General features: G+C 35.7%; 1 protein-coding gene and 1 non-coding gene across 2 annotated transcripts in view; one reads left to right on the forward strand and one right to left on the reverse strand.

Moving 5' to 3' along the window:
• Nucleotides 1-4,120: 4,120 nt before the first annotated feature.
• Nucleotides 4,121-4,192, forward strand: Smp_tRNA_00333_Pseudo_TTG.1.1. The gene has a single exon. It is a non-coding gene (tRNA).
• Nucleotides 4,193-20,581: 16,389 nt separating this feature from the next.
• The window catches only part of Smp_134470 (hypothetical protein), a gene marked incomplete at both ends in the record, with an annotated part of 50,607 nt that continues 47,188 nt past the window's right edge, over nucleotides 20,582-24,000 (reverse strand). The window contains 2 exons of the mRNA XM_018798741.1: nucleotides 20,582-20,616; nucleotides 22,917-23,064. Of these exons, the coding sequence (XP_018653653.1) occupies nucleotides 20,582-20,616; nucleotides 22,917-23,064 (183 nt within the window). The remainder of the gene's footprint in view (nucleotides 20,617-22,916; nucleotides 23,065-24,000) is intronic.

Below are 24,000 nucleotides of genomic sequence, written 5' to 3' on the forward strand. Positions count from 1 at the left end.
TCAGCATCCAATGTCGAACACTTAATGAGCTATTGATTTTGGGGAATTATTTACAGCTACATAATCATTATCCATCTTTGCTTATAAAGAGCACAATTGTTACTGGAAATTTCATTTCAAGCATCTGAAGTTATTAATGAGTATATCAGTGTAGTTTATTTCAATAGTCGGAATGAAAAACACAAATATAATGAAACTTAAGGTTTACAATGAAATTTTTAATAAAAATTACACTTAACCATTGAATCTATGCAAAATACTCAACATTCACTGGCCAGATACTATCAGCAACAGTGTTTTATGAGAGAGGACAAACCAGTTTCCATCTGAAGAGGAAACTAGGAAAATACGTTGTAAGTGGATAGGACATTAGTTGTCGAAATCACCAAACTGAATCACGAGGCAAGCCCTAATTTGTAATCCTCATGGTGAAAGTATAAGAGGCGGATCAAGGAACATATTGTATTTGAGACTGGGGTCAGAGGTCAAATGGGTGAATAGCAACTGGAAAGAGCTGGAAAGGATTGTCGAGGACAGAGTTGTATGGAGAATGTTGGTAAGTGGTCTATGCTCCTCCATGAGGGGTAACAGGCGTAAATAAGTGAGTAACAACAGTTTCCCCATTGATCAACCCGTGGTATTGGGTCATTCAGTGCTTCCAGATTTTCGATGGTGGTCTAGCTTAGATCGAGTCATGAATTCAACCATTAAAATTAATACAATACCCACAAGTCCTTATTCTGATACGTGATCTGTCTTTTTTGCTATTATGTACCATGCTCTACATAAAGTGAAATGATATGATTGTTCTAGTTTGTGAATAACTTTGATTCTAAAAGGTTTAAGAATCCTTGAGATATTTTTAACATGTGATAGGACAAACAGTTTCTGTAATTCCAGGGTCAGTTTTATAATAGTATGTCATAAATAATTAGATGGTAACAGTTCTGTAAATCACGTACTCGTCAATGAATTAAGATCTGATTGTTAACCTTGATTCTTAATCATATTGATTTTATAGTGTCAGAAGGACCCTAAATATCCCATAATTGAGACTAAACAGCATGATACTCGGGCACTGAGTGAGTCCCACGTTACGATGAACCAACTATCCAATATTTTCCAGTCCAAAGAACTTCCATAGTTGATGGCACTGTAGTGAAAGTTTCCTCCAGAAAATTGCTAAGCATCTTCATAAATAATGTAATCCAGTGAAAAATATATAACTGTAATTTATTCAGATTTTGATGGAGTTTCATTCTCTGAGCTGGATGTTATATTCATGAAGCTTTCATTGTTCTTCTGAACAAGATCGTCAGCACAAACTTCAGGTCCACATGAAGTATTATAATCTCTCCCCATGTGATTGTCAGCATGTCCTATTGACTTTATTCTTGATTGATTTTTGTTGACTTATGGCTTGTTATTATCTGCATTTTTTTCATTGTCTCCTCCTATGACTTCATAAATACAAACTAGTTATCAAACTCTATGATTTATGTTCTTTTGTATCAATACATATGAACAACTGTGTACTCACATCCAACTGGTTAAACATTGAACTTTCGAATTAGAGGAATACAGAGAAGATTACAGAATTTTCAGATGTTTGTCAGTCGATTCAATCGGTAATCAATCATCCAGAAAATTCATTGGTAAAATTCAATTTTAAATTCAAATCAAAGGCTATGGGAATCAAAACAGTTATGACAGGTAAGAATTGATCAGAAGGGGTTTTGTGGGGATTTCAGTATTTTCATAGTTGAAAGCGTGAGTCAATTGAAGCTACACCACCATGGAAAACTTGGAAGCACTGAACGGCCCTCTCGTCCTATTGTGGGACTCTTTAGCAGTACGCATCCACGATCCCGCCTCTCGAGACTCGAACCCAGGACCTACCAGCCTTGCGCGCAAGCACTTCACCGAAAGATCACTGAGCTAGTCGGCATCCAGTGGTGTTAATGTTTAACTTCAACCAATCCACGAAATTGAGCAACCATTCCCCAATGTCGTCAGTGAGTTAATATCTCCCAACAGACCTGGTTGAACTCCACTGGTCACTGCTTCTCACTAGAACTCCAGGAAATACCTCATGGAGCCAGTCACTAGTGACTCATGATCTCAACTCTATAAAATTACTAAAATCTCCATAAAACCCCTTCTGATAAGATTATTGTTAAAATAATTCATTGTACAAGTGGATAAAATACTCTTGTTAAATGCGCATATATAATTCCTGCTTTTTTTCTTTTTAAAAAAAAACAGTACATTACAAATTCACGTGGTATTGGTTGCGTGTATCTTCTCATTGTTTTTTTAGGACTTCAATTCATCAGTTCCTTGTTAACATATATACATCCTGTGAGGACTGCCCTGATATTACTCTAAGTCACAAGCTTTGAGATGCAGGTACATCCAGCTAACGAGTCCCGAATAGGATGAAACGCGCATCCTAGATTCCACTGCTAGCCACTATCCATCTTTGCTTATAATGTTTGTGACTTAAGGCAATATCGAGGTAGTCCGCACACGATATACATATGCTAATAAGAGACTGATTAATTGCAGTCCTAAACAACAATGGAATAATATAAACAAACACTAACAAGGGAATTAAACTTCACAAGCTTTTATAAGCAAAGATGGATAGTACAGTACAAATATGTGACAACTGAATAGTTAAATAACCATGAAAAAAACTATAATAATAACAAATGAAAATCAGGAGAGAAAAGAATCGTATTCCCGTCATGTACAGAGATTAAAAATGAAAAAAAAACAACTTATTCATAATCGACATTAAAAAACAGTACTACTAGATAAAACACTCACAGAGAGAAAGAGAAGGAGAAAAAACCCAGTAGAATACAAGGGAAAAAGGGTAGTATGGGAGTATGATTTGTTTTAAAAAAAGATATAATCAAACAAATAAGAATAAAGTTATGACGTAATAGAATCACTAATACTGATATTACGTAAGAGGAAAGTGATTAAATAAACAATAGAATAGCCTAGACAATGATTATGATCTGTGAAATTCAGTTTATTATCAGAAGAGGGTTTTGTGGAGATTTTTTGAGTAATTTAATGGTTGAATTCATGAGTCAATTGAAGCTAGACCACCATTGAGAACCTGGAAGAATTGGACGGCCGTTTCGTTCTAGTATGAGACTCATCAGCAGTGCGTATCCATGATCTTCCTCGCGGGACTAGAACCCAGGATCTTCGATCTCGTGCTCGAACGCTTAACTTCTGAACCACTGGGCCGGCATCCGATAGTGTTAATGTCTAACTTCAACTGATCCACGGAATTGTAGAACACATCCACCAGTGAGTTAACATCTCACAACAGACCTCGTTGAACTCCACTGGTCACTGCTTCCCACTAGAACTCCAGGGAATACCTAGGTTGAAGTTAGACATTAACACCGTTGGATGCCGGCTCAATGATTTAGTGGTTAAGCACTCGCGCGCGAGACTGGTAGGTTCTGGGTTCTAATCTTGCGAGGCAGGATCGTGGTTGCGCACTGCTGAGGAGTCCCATAGTAGGACGAAACGGCCATCCAGTGCTTCCAGGTTTTCTATGGTCGTCTAACGTCAATTGACTCTTGATTTCAACCATAAAATTACTAGAAATTCTCCACAAAATCCCTTCTGGTAAAGAAAGATGTAATGATCCTGCCTAAGCAATCCAAAAACAGCTATTGAGCCCTAGTAGTTGTACCGTGCTTCGATGTAGCATTCTTCTCCAGAAGGGTTTACTAGGCTCCATCATGTTTCTATGGATGGAAGGGTTAAACATATATTCTTATTCACTGATTGATTATTTTCTTTTTTTCTCATTAGAACTTCAAGTAATTCAGCTTAAAGTTAATCAATGATAATAAGTAGTATTAGTTTTCAATGTTTAAAATATTAAAGCATATTAAATTCATTTAGTATTGTTTGTTTGAATCTTCCCATTGATGTTTAGGACTGCAACTGGTCAGTCTCTAATTGGCACATGTGCATACTGTGCGTATTGCCTCGATATAGCCTAAATTCACAAGCATTGAAAGCAAAGATGGATGGTGGCTATGAATTTAAACTTCACCCCATTGCATAGGCAAGTGGCTATCAGGATTAAGTGGCCGAGTAGATAACGCGATAGCGTTTGAAGCGAAAGGTTCTGGATTCGAGTCCCAGAGTGAACATGAACTCTGAGATGCAGGTTCATCCAGCTGACGAGTCACAAATAGAACTAAACGTGCGTCCTGGATTTTACTGTTGACCACCATCCATCTTTGCTTATTAAAGCATATTGTTCCAATCTATTAGAATTATTTGAATAAATATGACATTTATATAAGATGTAAAAAAATGTATCAATAAATCATTTTTAAAAACAAAAATCACTGTCTTCTATGAGAGTCTTATTCATTTAGAAATTCGTCAGTTGAATATACTGGTTGTTTGTATTAGTCAGTTAAATGTACATGTAACTTCATAGTTGAATTAATTAAATAATGTAAGGTATATGGACTTAGGATATTTTGATGGAGTTTTGTTTGTCTGAGCTGGATGGTTTGATCGTGGAGCTTTCATTGTCCTTCTGAACGACATCATCAGCAGCACAAACTCCACCATCTCAGGGTTAGGATACGAAGTAAAATCTCAGTAACTTAATTTTTTTACTCCTATCAAAATATTTTGTGAGATAATAACCGGCTCAGCGGTCTATCGGTTAAGTGCTCTAGCTAGAGACTGGTAGGTCCTGGGTCCCAATCTCGCGAGGCGAGGTCGTGAATGCGCACTGCCGAGGAGTCCCACAATAGAACGGAACGGCCGTTCAGTGCTTCGAGGTTTTCCATGGTGGTCTAGCTTCAATTGACTAATGCTTCCAACTATGAAAATAATAGATCTCCACAAAACCCCTTCAGATACTAATCATAAAAATTTGAAAACAATTGTCATCAGTTCAAATATTGTTTAAATTAATGTTCAATGTGTTCAGATGCAAACTTTTTGATCATTTAGTAAGTTATTTCACTAGTGCCCCTCAAATGCCCTGGTACAACTGTAAGTGGGGATAGTCAGCTCTCCTTCTCCAAATGCTATCACATAGACATATGCATACAACCATTACCAATGAAGTCCTACACACCACTTTCTCGCATTATGGGTGTTGTTTACGAAATTGAGAGGACGAAAAGCCGATGTACGGTGATTTAACTGGGTTGAGGGATATTGAGAATCCGCCTAGGGGAGTTGGAAAACCCTGTTTCCAAACCAATGATGTACATGGGTTCCAGGATTCTAAGGAAACGAACGAATGGTTGGTCAGTGGCTACCATGGAACTGCATCTTCTGAAGTTGTTCCACTTTCCTGTACATCAGATCTTTAGGTCGAAGGCTCGGTGTTTGACCCTCTAAGTAAACCATCTGCTTTGATTTGGGCATCTGAGCAGTGTCTCAACCCTCACACGAATCGAGTGATTTATGTGGCACATATGTATTTGGCGCCACCTTGTATCAATGTTCATGTGTTTAAATAAATAATATTTCACTGGTTGTATATCATTTACAGGTGAAATTCGATCAGCTGGATTCAGTACGGATGATAATTCAACCTACCTCCTTTTTTGAGGACGACGTGGGTTTCTTCTTCTTACTGTTTTTTCCCCAACCACTCCTCTAGTATAAAAATTCCACGTATATTATCTGTTTCCAATGGAATTGAAGATCATGAATGGTAAGGTGATAGTATTTTTGTTATCAAACTCTTTCTCAGTCCGTTCTTCAGCTTTTCTAACGTGAAAAATGTTCAAGGTATAGGGTGCTCAAGAACAAACTTTCCATGGCTGTGACCAAATTCAATATTGAGTATAAACTTGCTATGGCACAGTTGCTATGGCTCGTTTTTACTAAGAAGAACGTTTACCTCACGAATCATATGCTTGTATATCACTCCTAACATAGTATCAGCCGATAATACCACTTTTCAAACTATTAATAGTATTGGAAGAGACGTATCAGAGCTGGATAAGCGAAAGCTATGATAGTTTAGAACACTTTAGTACTGTAGTGAATGAAGTATTGTAGTGGGGAGTGCCAATTTAATGTTTATTTCAAAATTACAAAGCCTTCATAAAATATGAAAACTATGCATTAAATACATAATTTGAGCATTACCTATCAGTCGTCTTTTACATGCTTTATGATTCTTTCAAGTCCTTTGTGATTGCAATTGCTTTCTGTTTTCTAAGACTGAATCTTTCCAATCTTCTATAGATATGCATTCCACTTCCGATTAGTGCTAAATACTACTTATATCTGTCAACATAAGTAAAGTACATAGTATTAACTTTATTGTATCAACTAGTCATGAGATATTAACTCATATGTTTATTAATATTGGAATGAATGAATAAAACCAATGTAAATGAAGGCGTTTGATCTTAATTGATCTAATGTAACGACTATATGGCTTAAATTGAATTCAGTCTGTTTTCTATAGACAGCCTTAAATAGTTATATGGACACCATATTGGTGTCACAAAAAATAAATCTATCAATATTCCATTTGGTTACTCTGTTAATCAAAGTAAATATATTTACGAAAATAGATAAAGGAATCAATCACTTATTTCTTAGCAGAGATGGATGGTGGCTAGCAGTGGAATCTAGGACGTGTGTTTCGTCGTATGGGGGACCGATCACCTGAATTTACCTGGATCCCAGAATTAATGCTCACTCTGAGACTCGAACCAGTACCGTTCGCTTCAAACTTATTTTATAATGATTATATTGGATCACAATGGTGATCTATTTCTTGGTTTCACAATTTTTGATTGTCTAGCATTACATTTTTTTCGAATGTGTCAACTCTGAGTTAACTTGATTTTGCTGGCAGTTATATTAATATTTCGACTAAATGACCCGCTACGCTTATGTGGTATGCAAAATTCCTCTTCCCTAACACCCCAATCAGACAGTGAGAATAAGACAGTCTACCTAGTCTCTGTATATATTTGATTCCGAAATTCACTGGATCAAATACATAAGTTACCGGACCACAACGCATCATAAATAAGAAATTAAAATAAGTCCTAAGCCAAGGCATTTTATGTACGGCATTGGAACGACATGTCTATGATCAATTTACGTTAATTTGAGAATTGAAGTACACATGATAATATTCAATTCGTTAAATCCAAGTCTATAATTAACGGTGTATAAAAACAAAATGAATAAAGCGTAAGTCCACGTTAAAAAGTGTGAACAATTATTTCCGAAGATAGATTCCAAAGTCTATCATACCCCCGAATGCCCTGGTACTGCCGAGAGTGGGGAGAGCCCGCCCTCTCTCTCGAAATGCTCTCACACGGCCACGCGTATACAGCCTCTACCAGGGAAGTCTTACTCATCGCCTTCTCGTGGTATTACTGTTGTTTACGAAATTAAAAGGACAAAAAGCGAATGTCCAGAGCTTTAACCGGGTTGGCGGACATTGAAAGTTCACCTAGGGGAGTTGGAAAACCCTCATTCCAAACCAATGATGCACATGGGCTCCAGTATCCTGAAGGAATAAATGGCGTATGAATCAATCGTTGGTCACTGGCTACCATGGGATTGCATCTCCTTACGATGCTCCTCTGCCTTGTGAATCAGACCTTTAGGTCGAAGGTTCTGGGTGTGGCCCCCTAAGAAAACCACCTGCTTCAGTCTCGGCACTCGGGCAGTATCATGACAATGTTTTGTGGCGCATATATATCTGGTCCACCCTCGTGCCAATATTTATGTGTTTAAATAAAATAAAATAAAAATCGTTTTCATCTCATATGAACAATTTATTATTATTACCGAATGAGATTATATTTTTAAGAAAGAATTTGTACTGAATTCTAGCTCGGTGATCTAAATGTTAAGCTCTCGAGCTCGAATCCGTAGATCTTAGACTTGACTTACTACAGTGAGATCGTAGATATCCATTACTACTGAAGAGTTCCATATTAGGACAATACAATTATCCGCTGCTTCCAAGTTTTCAAAAATGATCTAGTCAATATTATATCATAGTTTGAAAACAATAAAAATTCCATCATCTTCACAATACCCCTATATTGATAAAAAGCGTATTCATGATAATTACTCAGTAGTTAATGAATATAACACAAAAGAGTGAATATCTAAGCAAACAAGATAGTACCACTTTAGGTTTGTTTAAACACAGTATCTTAGACAGTAAATCTATATACATACATACATACTTGAATGCTTGAATAGAAAATATCTCATTCAAGAATATAACTAATCACTGAGAAAGAAAAAAGATTTTCTTTTCTCTGTTAGTATCATTTAAAACAATTATACATAGAAATAAGATTAAATGGGGAGAACACTTTACAGAATTTTATAACACGTGGAAAACTATAAAAAAAACTTATTCATTCGTTGTTGTTTTACTTGTATCTTCCCATTGTTATATTAGGACTGAAATTGATCAGTCTCTTGTTGGCATATGTGCATCCTATGCGGACTGCCTCGATATTGCCTGAAGTCACAGGCATTATAAACAAAGATGGATAGTGACTAGCAGTGGAATCGAGGACGCGCGTTTCATTCTATTTGTGACTCGTTAGTTGAATGTACCTGCATCTCAAAATAAATAACAACAAATGAATATAACTTCACCCCATTGCACAAGCAGGTGACTATCAGGACTCAGTAGCTGAGTGAATAACGTGATGGCGTTTGAAGCGAAAGGTACTGGGTTCGTGTCCCAGAGTGAACATGAACTCTGAGATGCAGGTACATCCAGCTGACGAGTCCCAAATAGGATGAAACGCGCGTCAAACTGGATTCCACTGCTAGTCACTATCCATCTTTGCTTATAATGTTTGTGAATTAAGGCTATATCGAGGCAATACGCACAGTATGGACATATGCCAATTAGAGACTGACCAGTTGCAATCCTGAACATCAATGGGAAGATTCAAACAAGCAATACTAAGTGAATTCAATATCAAAATCTATTTACAAAATAAGTTTGTCGTATCTATCTCCACAACATTAACACTATCCCTATCAACTTTTACTAGTTTGTATAATATCTAACGTGAACAGTATATCACTGAGTCACATGACATATGCATTATGGTAAATATAACCGAAATATTTTTAGTAATTATTGCTTTGTTGTTCTGTGCTCTGTGCTTTATTTTCTCTAGTTATATATGGTTATGGCGTAGGAAAAGACCTTAAATGCACCATTCATAAATCAACAGAATGTCTACTTAAGAAGAATTAAGTTCAACTAACTTGTAGATGATAAGCTAACAGTTGTGTTGAATGATATAGGGTTGTATAATTTTCTGTGGATATACCTTACTGATAAATGACGACAGATGTATCTAACCCTAGACAGATAAATTTCTACTGTGGATTGATTGAAGACATTTCATGTTATATCAAGATATACACTTTTAAGTATAATAATAAGTAGTATGAAATCTTAGTGATATATATACACTCCAATAAATAAGTCACAGAGTCTATGCACATACGCAAATTTATATGATAGATTTGCTGTGTGACAACAATTAATTGAGATCACGAATCGATCAATTTTAGACTACGATTGGAAATCTGGAAGCCCTAGACGGTCGTTTCATCCTAGAATGAATAGTCTAACATTGGTCGATTCATAATCTCAATCAAAACTCAACAATGTTCACAACCCTATACTGAAAACAATGAATGTTGCGTTGGAGATTCATTACTTTTAAAGATCTATTGATCTTATGTATTACAACATGAAGATTTTCGAACTCAGTTCATTGTCATAGTTGAAAGCGTGAGTCAATTGAAGCCAGACCATCATGGAAAACCTGGAAGCACTGGACGGCCCTCTCGTCCTATTGTGGGACTTCTCAGCAGTGAGCATCCACGACCTCGCATCGCGAGATTCCAACTCAGGACCTACCAGTCTCGCGGCAGAGTACTTAACCGACAGACCACTGAGCTGGCCAGCATCCAACGGTGTTTATGTCTAACTCCAACCAATCCACGAAGTTGAGCTACCGTTCACCAATTGTTTTCAGTGAGTTCCTATTTCACAACAGACGTGGTCTGAACTCCACTGGTAGGTCTTGGGTTCGAATCTCGCGAGGCGAGGTCGTGGATGCGCACTACCAATGAGGAGTCCCACAGTCGGACGAAACGGCCTTCCAGTGCTTCCAGGTTTTCCTTGATGGTCTAGCTTCAATTAACTCACACTTTCAACTATGAAAATACTAAATCTCCACAAAAAACAACCCTTCAGTTCATTGTGTTCGATGTTAAATGTGATTTAGCAGACAGACAGATACATATAGGTAAATATAACAAAAAAAACATAAGACCTCATACACCAGTTGTTACATGTTTACTAAGTTCAGAGAGGTTAAATCAATAAAAGAGTAATGACAACAAGATAAGTAAAACAGAAGTTGTTGCCTAGAGATTAAAAAAACAACAAATAATCAATGTACCTATGATATTATATAATCTATTTTAACCACCATCCTTAGTTACAAACATTTTATGAACTCTAATCAAATGTAACATACTATTATTAAGGCATTTATAAATCTATGAGATATTAATGAATGATAATATTTTCTTTTTGAAGTCAGAAGATGGATGAATGAAATGTACTTTTGATAAATTAATAGATTTCTAGTGGGGAGGGGAAAATAAAAATCTATTCATCAAAGAAACGTGCACTAATAATAATGGAGGATATCCGTTTGGTCCGACTCAAATTTAGTCAACAATATTAGTTAACAAGATAATTCAAGACCTTCTCAGTACTGTTGTAGTGAACAGAACACGACTGGGGACGATCGAATGTATTTAATCAAAAATTACAGACTATCTCAGTAAATTCTGACAACCATACAATGAACAGTCAATTTGCAAATTAACAAGCAATTGTCTCAATCTTCACCGTTTCTCCTCTAATTTCATTGTTCATGCAATTTCCTACCGATTGCGCTTCGTTTCAGTTCTTTCCTCATCGGTCTTCTGCCAAAATACATTCTATGTCTGACCAACACCATATACTACTTATGTGGATATAAGTAGACCACACCACACTGTTACAACTGTACTTGTTGTACAAGCTAGTGCTTTTCTGGACTCAGTAGGTCAGTGGATAATACTTTGAACATTTAGAGCAGAAGGTACTATGTTCCAGTCCTTGTGTGAACGACAACATCATAGGTAGATTTAGCTAAAAAAAAAAGACAAGTCATAAACAGAATCACTACTAGCCACTATACAATTGTACTTAAAAACTTTTGATAAAATGGCTTTATCTAGGCAATCCGATGAGGATGCAAATATTTCAAAAAAGAGACTGATCACATGAAGTCATAAATATGGACAACAGAAAAGTTTATATCCTTACAAATAATGACATATGAACTGTTCGCTGTAATTTTTGTTTTCATGGCAAATTATGTAATGGTTATTGCATTGCAATTCCATAGCTTTTTCTGCGTGAAAAATCATTATTTTCGAAAGTGTGGACACTGCGCTCTTAAATATGAAGTGAAATTTTGAAGACACACTTGTACTCACGTTCACAGTTATGCTCATGGAACATTGGTGCTGTTATTATCCCAAAGAGAATGATGAATACTAACTATTGAGGACTATTTATGGACCAATATGATGTGTATATTTCCTATTGTATAATTGTTAAGTAACTAAACTATTCATATTCGTATCCCTCTTATTATTAGCTTTATTTTGACCCATAGACTATTACTATACGATTTGCCGTTCCTGAGGTATCCTCAGTTTATTAGTTACTGTTCCCCTTATTCACAGCCACTTTGAGCTGAGTTTTGTACGAATGTTATTTTCTATTTTGTGAAACGATGTGGTCAGTTTGATTAGTATATAAACCCAGTATTCTTGAAATAAATGATTCATATTCCAGAGGCTGTAATTGGTGTTCGGGACTTAACTGGCTGGGCTAGGTAGAACGCAGGGCCGACAAGTGCTCTAGACTGTTCGTACGGGTTTCGTGTGTCATTGGTCTGATCAATAAATCACTGCTCTCTAATAGGTGGGCTACAAGATATAACAATTGGAGTGCAATAATTCAAGCATTCGGTTTTCAATCCTCGTATCACATGTTCAAATCTTGCTCTCATACACTTCAGTTTGGGCATCCGGCTAGTACCATTAGTGTGGCTCAATCGTGAATATTTATAAAACTGAAATCAATCAAACAGTTAGACCCATAAACTGTGATTGACATTACGATTACATAATCGGTCATTAGTAAACGGAAATGCTTTAGAGATGCCACAAATTACGCCTAATTGTTCACTTTATAAAAACTTATACGTTCACTCTTGGTTTCATAGGGTTAATTCAATCTTTGACAATCTTTCTTGTCTTGCCTCTAGTGTTACTGACTTAGTATGTATTTAATGTTAATAGATTGAATTGCATTAAGTCAATGTATACGGTAAATAAGCTTACAACTTCCTTGGGTTTTACGGTAAAAGTTCACAATATTTGCTGAACAAGTAGCAATTCTTCGCTCAATCTATTGCAAATTAAGAAAAAATAATAGACATAACTAGGTACTCAAAAAATGCCTCCAAATGCCGAGAGTGGGGAGAGTACGCTCTCCCTCTCCAAATGCTCTCACATGGCCACGCGTATATAGCCTCTGCCACACAAGTCCTACTCACTGCCTTCTCGTGTTGGGGGTGTTGTTTACGAAGTTGAGAAGACCAAAAGCGAATGTCCGGCGCTTTGAGCGGACTGGTGGACACGGAAAGTCCACCTAGGGGAGTTGGAAAACTCTGATTCCAAACCAATGGTACACATGGGCTGGCTCCAGTATCCTGATGAAACAAATGGAGTATGAATCAATCGTTGGTCACCGGCTACCATGGGACTGCATCTCCTCACGATGCTCCACTGCCTTGTGGATCAGATCTCTAGGTCAAAGGCTCCGGGTGTGGCTCCCTATGAAAACCATCTGCTTCAGTTTGTGCACCTGTGCAGTATCACAGCCCTCATACAAATCAAATGAGATTTGTGTGGCGAATATATATCTGGTACCCCTTTGTACCAATATTTATGTGTTTAAATAATAAATAAATAACTCAAGAAATATATTTCTTTTATTATACACATGTGTGGGTATATATATTCATAATCGGCGACGATCAGAAAAAAACCATTAACCTAGGTTTCTTATTAGCTGGAAATCGTCAGTACAGTTCAGTTGGAGTCTTGTAGTGACTGATATTTTCCATAGGATACAAACCTATGTTACTATTGGAGAACTCGGACAGTGATTAGGCTCTTTCGGAATTTAAATATTCGCAATAATTGATTAACAATGCCATGTTATATAATCTTTAATATTGTTACAATTATTGTATGTTAGTTATTGATGAGTATAACTAATTCAGCATTATGATATACTATTGTGTAGTGAGTTTGTTTCGTTATTCAATCACCTAGACAACCGTTATAATATAAATCTTAACGGTGTTTGAAATCAAAAGGTAATGAGAAATGGCAACTACAGTTTATTAGCAGATAGCGCAGATAACAAATCTATAAACACATCAAGAGGATTTGAAGAAGAGAAATGAATATTTATATGCGAGATCGAATATAGAAGCAAATTTATAGACAAGTAGCATAAGGACACAATAAGGGAAATTAAAGCTAATAATAGGATTTCAGTACATATATACATGGCGAGGAGGATGAAATGTCGAGTGATATTTAAGCAATTAACATTTCAGCTATAGTGTATCATATGATCTATTGATCATAACAGTACAAACAATTAAACGAATTGTTACTGTCTCAATAACAATGTCTGTTAAATAAGTTAATAAAAGATCTTAAGTAAAATTAACCATAATCGATTGTAGGATAGTTACTATAATTGTTTCTGTTAGTTGAAATCATGAGTCAATTGAAGCTAGACAACCATGGAAAACCTGGAAGCACTGGACGGCTGCTTCGTCCTATTGTGGGATTCCTAAGAAGTGCACATCCACGATCCCACCTCGCGAAATTCGAACCCAGGACACATCGGTCTCGCACGCAACCGCTCAACATCTAGACCATTGAGCCGGCATCCAACGGTGTTAATGTCTAACTTCAAACAATTCACGAAATTGAGGGACACATCCACCATTGTCTTCAGTGAGTTACTATCTCACAACAGACGTGGTTGAACTCCACTGGTCACTGCTTCTCACTATAACTCCAGGAAATACCTCTTGAAGCCAGTCACTAGTGAGCATATGATTATAATCAGAAGGAGGACGAAACGGCCGTCTAGTGCTTCCAGGTTCTCCATGGTGGTATAGCTTCAATTAACTCATAGTGAGGTTAGACGCAGGGTATTAGAAAATGATGGTAAATCAGTTGATGAGGTTGTGAATATTCATCGACTAAGATGGTTGGGCCACGTGTTACGTATTCCTGAACACTGATTACCACGATGCGCTATACTGACTAGTATTGGGGATGATTGGAAGAGAGTAAGGGGCGGCCAAACCAAAACGTGGCATCAGTGTTTGAAGTCACTAACTTCTAGTCTAAGCCATGTTGGTAGATGCAGACTACTTAATTGGGGTCCCCGTGACTATCGTAACCAATAGTTGGAGACTCTGTATGACATGGTTCAGAATCGATCACAATGGTTTAGGTGTATACACTCTTTATCTTCCCTTAAACTTTGAGATTAAAATTGCATCATATCTGTCTCCCTTCCTATACTATATCCTTATATACAATCTTTTTTTTATATACTACCACCACTAAATTAATTACTGCTATGAATCCGTTGTTCATCTTGTTGTGCTAACGAGGTATGGCAACTTGGACCAACGCATATATGTGCCTAGTCCTACGTTGTAGCTGACTGACTGAACTCATGATTTCAACCATAAAATTACTAAAATCTCCACAACCCCTACCCTTCTGTTCCTGTTAGATCACTGAAGACACTCGATAGAAAGCATTAGATCCAGGTATTATACATAGTCACTTATAAATGTCATTTTATAATAACTTTTCCACAAGAAAGTTTACATTTGAAAAAAAATTAAAACTACAGTTACCAAGCGAATTTGAAAAAAAAGTCCAAAACTGTTCAGTCAATCAAATTGCTTATCAACAAAAATATTTAAAAAAATTATCAATTTAAAATCAACACAGGTAATAAATGGATTCTTTTTTTATTGATTAAAAATCTCACTTGAACATTTTTACATTATTTTGTTTTTAATCAAGAAGGGGTTTTGTGTAGATTTCAGTATTTTTCAAAGTTGAAATCATGATTCGATTGGAGCTAGACCACCATGGAAAACTTGGAAGCATTGGACGGCCGTTTCGTCCTATTATGGGACTCCTCAGCAAAGCGAAACGGCCGTCCAGTGCTTCCAGGGTTTCCATGGGGGGCTAGCTTCAATTGACTCATTATTTCAAATTTGAAAAATTATTTTGTTTGTTTATTTAAAATAATTGTAACATATGAATATTATGAAAGTTATCTTAATGTATATTTTGTATTGTTCAATTGAAATATAAATTATCATAAACATTATAGTTGAAATCATGAGTCAATTGAAACTAGATCACCATGGAAAACCTGGATAGCCGTTTCGTTCTATTGTGGGACTCATCAGCAGTGCGCATCTACGATCCCGCCTCGAGAGATTAGAACCCAGGATGTATCAGTCTTGCACACGAACGTTTAAGCTCTAAAACGAATGATAATGATCATATGCTCACTAGTGGCTGGCTTCAAGAGATATTTTCTGGAGTTCTAGCGAGAAGCAGTAACTGGGTCTGTCGTGAGATAGTAACTCACTGAAGACAATGGTGCAATTTTGTGAATTGGTTGAAGTTAGATATTAACATCATTGGATGCCGACTCAATGGTCTAGAGGTTAGGCGCTCGCGTGCGAGACTGATGGGTCCTGGGTTCGAATCTCGAGAGGCGGGATCGTGGATGTGCACTGCTGAGTAGTCTCATAGTAGGACGGAGCCGCTGTCCAGTGCTCCCAAGTTTTCCATGGTTGTCTAGCTTCAATTGACTCATGATTTCAACTACAAACTTACTAAAATTCTCCACAAAATATGTAAATCCGTTGTATACAATAAATTGAATGATTTTAAGTGCTTGGAGTTAGCCAGTTGAAACTCCTACTTAATTTAAAGTTCGTGCTAACTAACATTTATCAGTAAGGTGAACTTTCGATCTGGATGAAACTGATGTGACCTGTAGGATTCGAACCTGCTTCACCCAGAATTTCGAGTCTGAAATATTACTTATCAACTATTCAGGCCATGACTGATCTCCTGTGACACTGATTTGTTTACAGTTGATTGATAACTGAATAATAACCATTTTTATGTGATGAGTGACGCTGGCTCTAATTTATCTGGGAGAAGCGGTTCCGTCAAGATTACAGATAGTGCTTACTAACCAGTGCCAAATAGTACGGAGTCTAGGTGAGACAGGATTTCCTGTCGATTACCTCTAATCACCTGACATACCAAAATACAGTACGTGATGTCAAATCTCCGAGACTGGTACCGACAAACCAATTTGTTTAATAGAATTCGATCAGCAGCACCAAGGAACTAAACAAATATAGCATTAACCACTACTTGGAAATCAGTCTATTGAATTTCCTTGAGAGGAAAAAAATAAACTTTTTCGGGATAGATACAGAAAAATTAGTTTCAGTCTCTTATAAAATGGTAACTAATACATAAGATATAAGCCTTAACGTTCGTTGGAATTCGATTGTGACACCATGGATTTTCCATGAATAGAAAGTGGTGATAAGCTAAACATATGAGTAATCCTAATCAGCTAGCGGTTTAAAGACTTAGCATTTTTAACGTGTTTTATTTATTGCAAAACTACTCAATATTCCGCTATATTAGCATTTATTACACTGCTCATAAAGAAATTGATATTTATTATTTGAAGACGTTAGATTATAGTTGTGTTTTCAGTGTGTGGTCGCGTTTATAAGCTAAAGTCTAGGGAGCGGAGGTCGATGCCTAAGGTGTTGTCGAGATCTAACTATGGCTCATATACACTGTACTTAAGTCATAGACAAACGTTCTTTATGAAACAACCAAAATTTACTCTATACATTTGTAGTATTCTGTTTTCTATTGGACAGATGCTCAACAATAGATACAGAGTTCGTTTTATCAACTAATCAAGATTTAATTAAGCTACCAATCTAATCAATCTGAGCACAACCAATACGTATTATCAGTATGTACAGCTGACAAAACAGGAGAAATTAGCAACCTATTCATCACAGTTTTTTATTTAAACACATAAATATTGGTATAAAGGGGCACCAGATACATATGCGCCACACAAATCTCATTCGATTTGTGTGAGGACTGTGATACTGCACAGGTGCACAAACTGAAGCAGGTGGTTCTTTTAGGAAGCCATACCCTGAGCCTTCGACCTAAAGGTCTGATCCACAAGGCAGTTGAGCATCGTGAGGAAATTCAGTCCCATGGTAGCCGGTGACCAACAATTGGTTCATACGCCATTTGTTTCATCAGGATACTGGAGCCAGCCCATGTGTACCATTGGTTTGGAATGAGGGTTTTCCAACTCCCCTAGGTGAACTCTCCATGTCCACCAGTCCGGTTAAAGGGCCGGACATTCGCTTTTCGTCCTCTCATTTTGGTGAACAACAACCTCGTCACGAGAAGGCAGTGAGTAGGACTTGTGTGGCAGAGGCTATATACGCGTGTCCATGTGAGAGCATGTGGAGAGGGAGATCGGACTCTCCCCACTCTCGGCCGTACCAGGGCATTTGGGGGGTAGTATATTATGTTCACCAATAATAAGCTCAATAGTTCAGGGGGACACGATCGACAAGATGTCTAAATGTTATTCTTTTATCTTCTCGACTACCAATTTTAACGAAAAACAAATACAAAGACAAATTAATCAATCAATCAAATTGTTTCTTTTTTCTAACAAAAAAAACAAAACAAACTGAAAATAAAAAGTTGAGAAACCCAAAAAGGATACAATTAAAATCGCTACAAAGAGATAATTCTGTGAATGAAGAATACTGTTTTAATCATTTTGTTTATATTCTTCATTCATTGAGCAGATTCAATAATAATGAAATAATAATAATAATCATTAATGGATGAAGGGGGGAGTTAATCACTCAACTACACACGCACTCACATACATAGAAACACAAATAAGGAGAAAGAGATAGTTATTTGATTGGAAACAATATGTAGTGGTCCTTATTATATTAGCTGAAGTTCATAGTAGAGGATTTACATAGCAACTTTTTTTTATAATGGTAATACACACAAGTACTATCTCAGTCTGTATGCATGTGTATGTTAGAATGATCATAAAGATGACTGTTAAGAGAAAAAATCATGTGACCATAGGATACAATTCAGAAGAGTAATAATGAAGTGTACAAATTCTTTTAAAATTAAAGATAATGTTCAATGAACAGTACAAGATATGATAGAAGACAGAAGGAAACCTCTCCCACCCTCAGCTCAAAATTATCTGAAGATGAACTGTTTGAAAATGAGAAGAGAGAGAGAGGGAGGAGGAAGAGTACTACTACATTTTAACTACTACTACATTTCTATCAAAATGAACTAATCAATTCATGATGGGTTGTTTTCTTCTTAAATTCTATCCATTTCGATTTCTTTTCTTAATAAGCAGAATTTCAAAAATTTGATGAACAGAAAACTAAGTTAGAAAACACACAAATCTAAGTAAACATGCACATGTGAAAACATGCAAAATGAATGGTTGAATGAAAAAAAAAAAGAAGAAGAAGAACTAGTTTACTTTCTTTAATTTCTACTATAAAGATCTAGGATTCAAATTAAAAAAAAATTTTTTGGAATGTTGTTTGGTCTTTTTTTTTACGTAGTGGTCGTTTATATTTGGTAATACTACTGCCACTATTATTACTAGTACTGCTACTATTACTACTGATATACGATCATTAGTAGTTAATAACCCATGAGTAATGATAGTAATAATGATAATAACAGTTCAATGAATAAAAAAAAACTGTTATTGAAATGATATTTGTTGTAACTGTCATCATAGAATTTCGTAAGGAAACGTTTCTCAACAATATTTTGCTCATTGATGTGTGTGTCTGTAGATCAACAGAGGAAACATTGAGTTTGATGATTGAGTCGTAAGAATAAACAATGATGGACATAATGTGATGAGAGAGATGTAATATAGAGGAAAGAATACATTAGCAACGATCGGATGAACCCTTTTTTTTACCGTTGTGATTACGAAAAAAAAAGAGAGAAAAAAGACAATGAACCAGAAGAAAATATGGTTTTATATAACAGTACTAATGATAATAAGAATCACAGGTCTCATTGTAGAACAACATTTATCCACATGGGAAAAATAATTTGAAAAAAACAAAAACAAACCAATATGGATAGATTACTTTTGAGGAAGAGATCTTCAGTAAAACTCGACATACGGATATACGTGCAACCACCAACCCACCCACCCATCCACACACACAAACGTGAGTATAGAAAAATTGAAAAACACAGTAATACAGTAAAGTAAATCTACACTCTGAACAATGTTGGGTTGAAGATGAATTTTAACGATGACGATGATGACACTGACAAGAAACTGTTGGGTCTTTTTGAATATCATCTGTATACTTAAAGTTGAGATAGAATGTTTATTCATGAAATATAGAGGGAAAAAAACACAAACATAACTTCTCTATTCAATAAGATAGCCGATATTATGAATGAAATCCCATAACAACTACTCCCTTGTAAACAAGTTAAAAAAATGATTAGTTATTATGATCTATATCCAATAATAAGTAAGATAGAAACAATTATGAAATGAAGAAAAATCAAAGAGAAAAACAGAAGAAAAAGAAAAAAAATGAAAAAAATCATTCAACCCAATAACAGATACTTTAAGTGTAACAAAATAAGGATTAAAGAATATGGGCACGTACGTTCCCATTGAAGCATATAGACATATAGTCAAAATAATTTGCACGTGTGTGAGGGTGTGTGTGTGTAATATTGAGTGATGGAAGCAGATATTTCTCCAGGTCTTTTTACACTATAATAAGAATATTCATTCATTCACCCATACATACATAGATGTAAAAATACGTGAAAAATATGGTACTGTTTATAGACTTTTGATCAAATGTAATTCTTCTTATATTAATTACTATAGCAATAACGATAGGATATAGATGTATGGTATCCGTTGTTGTCAGGTTAACTGTTACTATGAACATTATATCAATGATAGATATATACATATATATAGTTATGTGTATATAATTGAGTATTTGAAAGTTTCATTTCCATTTCAATTCCTTTTTTATAGACAAATGAGAAAGGTGTGTGGTTTTACAGTGAATCAATAAGAAGGAAACGGTTTAGATGTTTCTTTTTTAAAAAAAGAGTATAGAAAAAGGATTATTTCGATTTCTTCTTTTTACCATCACGTGATCGTAGTGATTTCATCATCATTTTGAATTCTAAAATGAAAGAATAGACAATAAAATACGTGAGAGTAATGATATAAGATAGTATTGTAGTGTGGTCTACTTATATCCATATAAGTAGTATATAGTGATGGCCAGACATAGAATATATTTTGGCGGAGGATCGATAAGGAACGAACAGGAATGAAGCGCAATCGGTATGAAAATGCATGAAAAATGAAATCACAAAAGATGAACTGATATTTGCAGAAGGAACAGTTAAGATTGAGATAATTGATTGTTATTTTGCAAATTAACTGTTGACTGTATGGTTATCAGAATTTAGTGAGTTGGTCTGTGCATTCAATTGTCCCCAGTCGTGCTCTGTTCACTACAGTATGATCTCATGATTATTTGAGGCAGTCAAGTTTATGACCAGACACTGGAGAACCACTGAAATATGTAGAGTATATTAGAAGACAGTTAAGATTACTTAGTCTGGGATTCAGAGATGCATACACTTGTAATCCAATATGAGAGTGTAATCCGTTCAGTTGCGGTAAGAACAGTACTATTTATACAGGTGACCGATAATTCACGTTTTCTAATTTCAGTCAATTTATAATAATGTTTTGTGGAGTCAATAGAATTTTCGTAATTTTTAAATTCTGAACTGATTTTATAAAAACTACCATTAAAAACCTGTAAGCACTGGGTAGGTGCTTCGTTCTAATGTGAGACAATTATCCACCACAGATAATGAAAGATGATCACACAATATATTGAATCGGCTAAAGTTAGATATTAACATCTTCTGGGTGCCAGCTCAGTGGTCTAGAAGTTAAGCGTTCATCTAGGAGACCGAATATCTTAGGTTTCATTTACGGATGCCGAGTCGTGAATGCGCACTATATATTTACCTGGCTATTAATCTTGTCTTTTGATATAAGTTCAAATGAAGGCTTACGTTAATGATTCGGTCTAGTAATGAGCAGACAACAAAACTGGTTCACAATCATATCATTTCTTTCCATCCATCGATCAGGATTTTTTTTAACAATCGAAAGTTTGTTTATCAAATCCATAAAATTCTACTTTAGAACAGTGATGATGAGGTGAAAAGCAACTGTAAACAACATATCAATCGTATAGAATGGAATAGAACTGTTCATTATTCATTCATTTAATGAAATCATGATCTCAATCAAAAATATAATAATCTCCACAACCCCTTACTGATAATTACCATATGCTCACTAGTGACTAGCTTCGTGAGGGAATTGCGGGAGTTCTAATGAGAAGCCGTGACCAGTGGAGCTAATCCATGTCAGATAGAGACAAGTGTCTACCTCAGAACAATGTAAGATAGTCGTGCGATTTCGTGGATTGGTTGAAACTTGACATTACCACAGCTGGATACCGGCTCAGTGGTCTAAGGGTTAGGCGTCCGCGCACGAGACCGAAGGCTCTGGGTTCGAATCCTGAGAGTGGGATCGTGTATGAGCACTCCTGAGGAGCCCCACAATGAGACAAAACGGCCATCCAGTGCTTCCAGGTTCTCAATGGTAGCCTGACATCAATCGGTTCATGATCTCAATCAAAAACATAATAATCTCCACAACCCCATACTGTAAATTTATTAAATTACTTTTAAATGAATTGAGATCTGAGCACCATTAACTAATACTTATCATCTCAGAATCACATTCAATTCACATGGAATGCATTATAGATTAAAATGTCAGTTCATGCAATAGTTCAGGAGTTGGAATCAGAAATACAATTTAGTATGTGAGAAAATTTCAAGCTCATTCCAATCCAGTCTTAAAATCTCAATCAAAATTCCCTGGAAGTCATTCAGGTTAATTGTGTTATTTTATTAAATGAGAAAAACACCTTTTCTACTGCGTAGTTAGCAATCTTATTGTCTAATATCAGATTAATTAGGGGATTATATCAACAATTCAATCTCGTGAGTAACCCTTATCACTCAGTTACATTGCATCACTGAATCATTAACCATTGATTGGTATTCTAGCAATTCACTTCATGAATTGAAAATTCTTATTATTAGGTGTTTTGTAGAGGTAATTGAATTCCATAGTTTACATCATGAACTGATCTTAGCTAAATAGAGAACCACTGAAAACAAGGAAAGATTGGACAAGATCTATTAAAATGAAAGAATGAATTAATTTATCTATATACGACTACCACCCGATTTTCAACGAGGAATCTATGGAAACAATGATTTTACACACACACACACACACAAAACAACTAAACCGATTGTCATCATCATCATCACCATCATCATTATGAGAAAAAACAAACCCAAATTTATTAATTTACCTCTAAAATCAATTGATCCATTTTTATCTAAATCGGCTTCTTTAATCATTTGACGTACTTCATCATCAGTGACTGCTTCACCCAAAAAATGCATTGTTTGTTTTATTTCACTAAAATCAATGACTGAATCACCATTTTGATCAAATACCTAAGGGAAAAAAATAAATGCATAAACTGACAATAATAATAATAGTTAATTTTTTTTAAAAAATTGGATATATAACTAGTTTTCACATTTAGCTCAATGGATATGTTCCAGAGGATTTATTTTATTTTATTTAAACACATAAATATTGGTACAAAGGGTCATCAGATATATATACGCCACACAAATCTCATTTGATTTGTATGAGGGATGTGATACTGCCCAGGTGCCCAAACTGAAGGAGGTGGTTTTGTTATGGGACCACACACCGAGTCTTCAACCTAAAGGTCTGATCCACAAGACAGTGGAGCAACGTAAGGAGATATAGTCCTATGGTAGCCGGTAACCAATAATTAGTTCATATACCATTTATTCCTTCAGGATACTGAAGCCCATATGCACCGTTGGTTTAGAACTACGGTTTTCCAACTCCTCTACGCGGAACTTCTATATCCACCAACCCGGTTAAAGCGCTAGTTCGATGCTATGACTACTCACGTATACACTTGCAAATCAAGGTCAAGTACATGATACTATGTTTATAAGTTACATTTCAGTTAAAATAGAACTTTGTGGATATGGCCAACAAACAGCTAAACAATGTGTGTTTATTTATGTAATCCATTCCATTATTATCACTGAATCATAAACTTTCTTGATTGGTTTAATAACTTCGTATATGCATATAAATATCACTGTATATTAGAGTAGAGCCTGATGAGGATCTAATCGAAAACAATATTGTTCACTTATATATGTTGTTCTAATAACAGAGATGTCAATAAAATAGTCTTACAGCAAAATTGTATTTTCTTTCGTGAAAATAATAAAAACATAACTTATCAAATCAGTTTGTATTATAAAAGTTTATGGATGATGATAATGTGATGTATGAGAGCAGAATAAATGTCATGCCTTATTCCTCTCTCTTGACCAATT

This window comes from Schistosoma mansoni, chromosome 7, assembly GCF_000237925.1.
Source record: "Schistosoma mansoni strain Puerto Rico chromosome 7, complete genome".
In the NCBI taxonomy this organism is placed as follows: domain Eukaryota; kingdom Metazoa; phylum Platyhelminthes; class Trematoda; order Strigeidida; family Schistosomatidae; genus Schistosoma; species Schistosoma mansoni.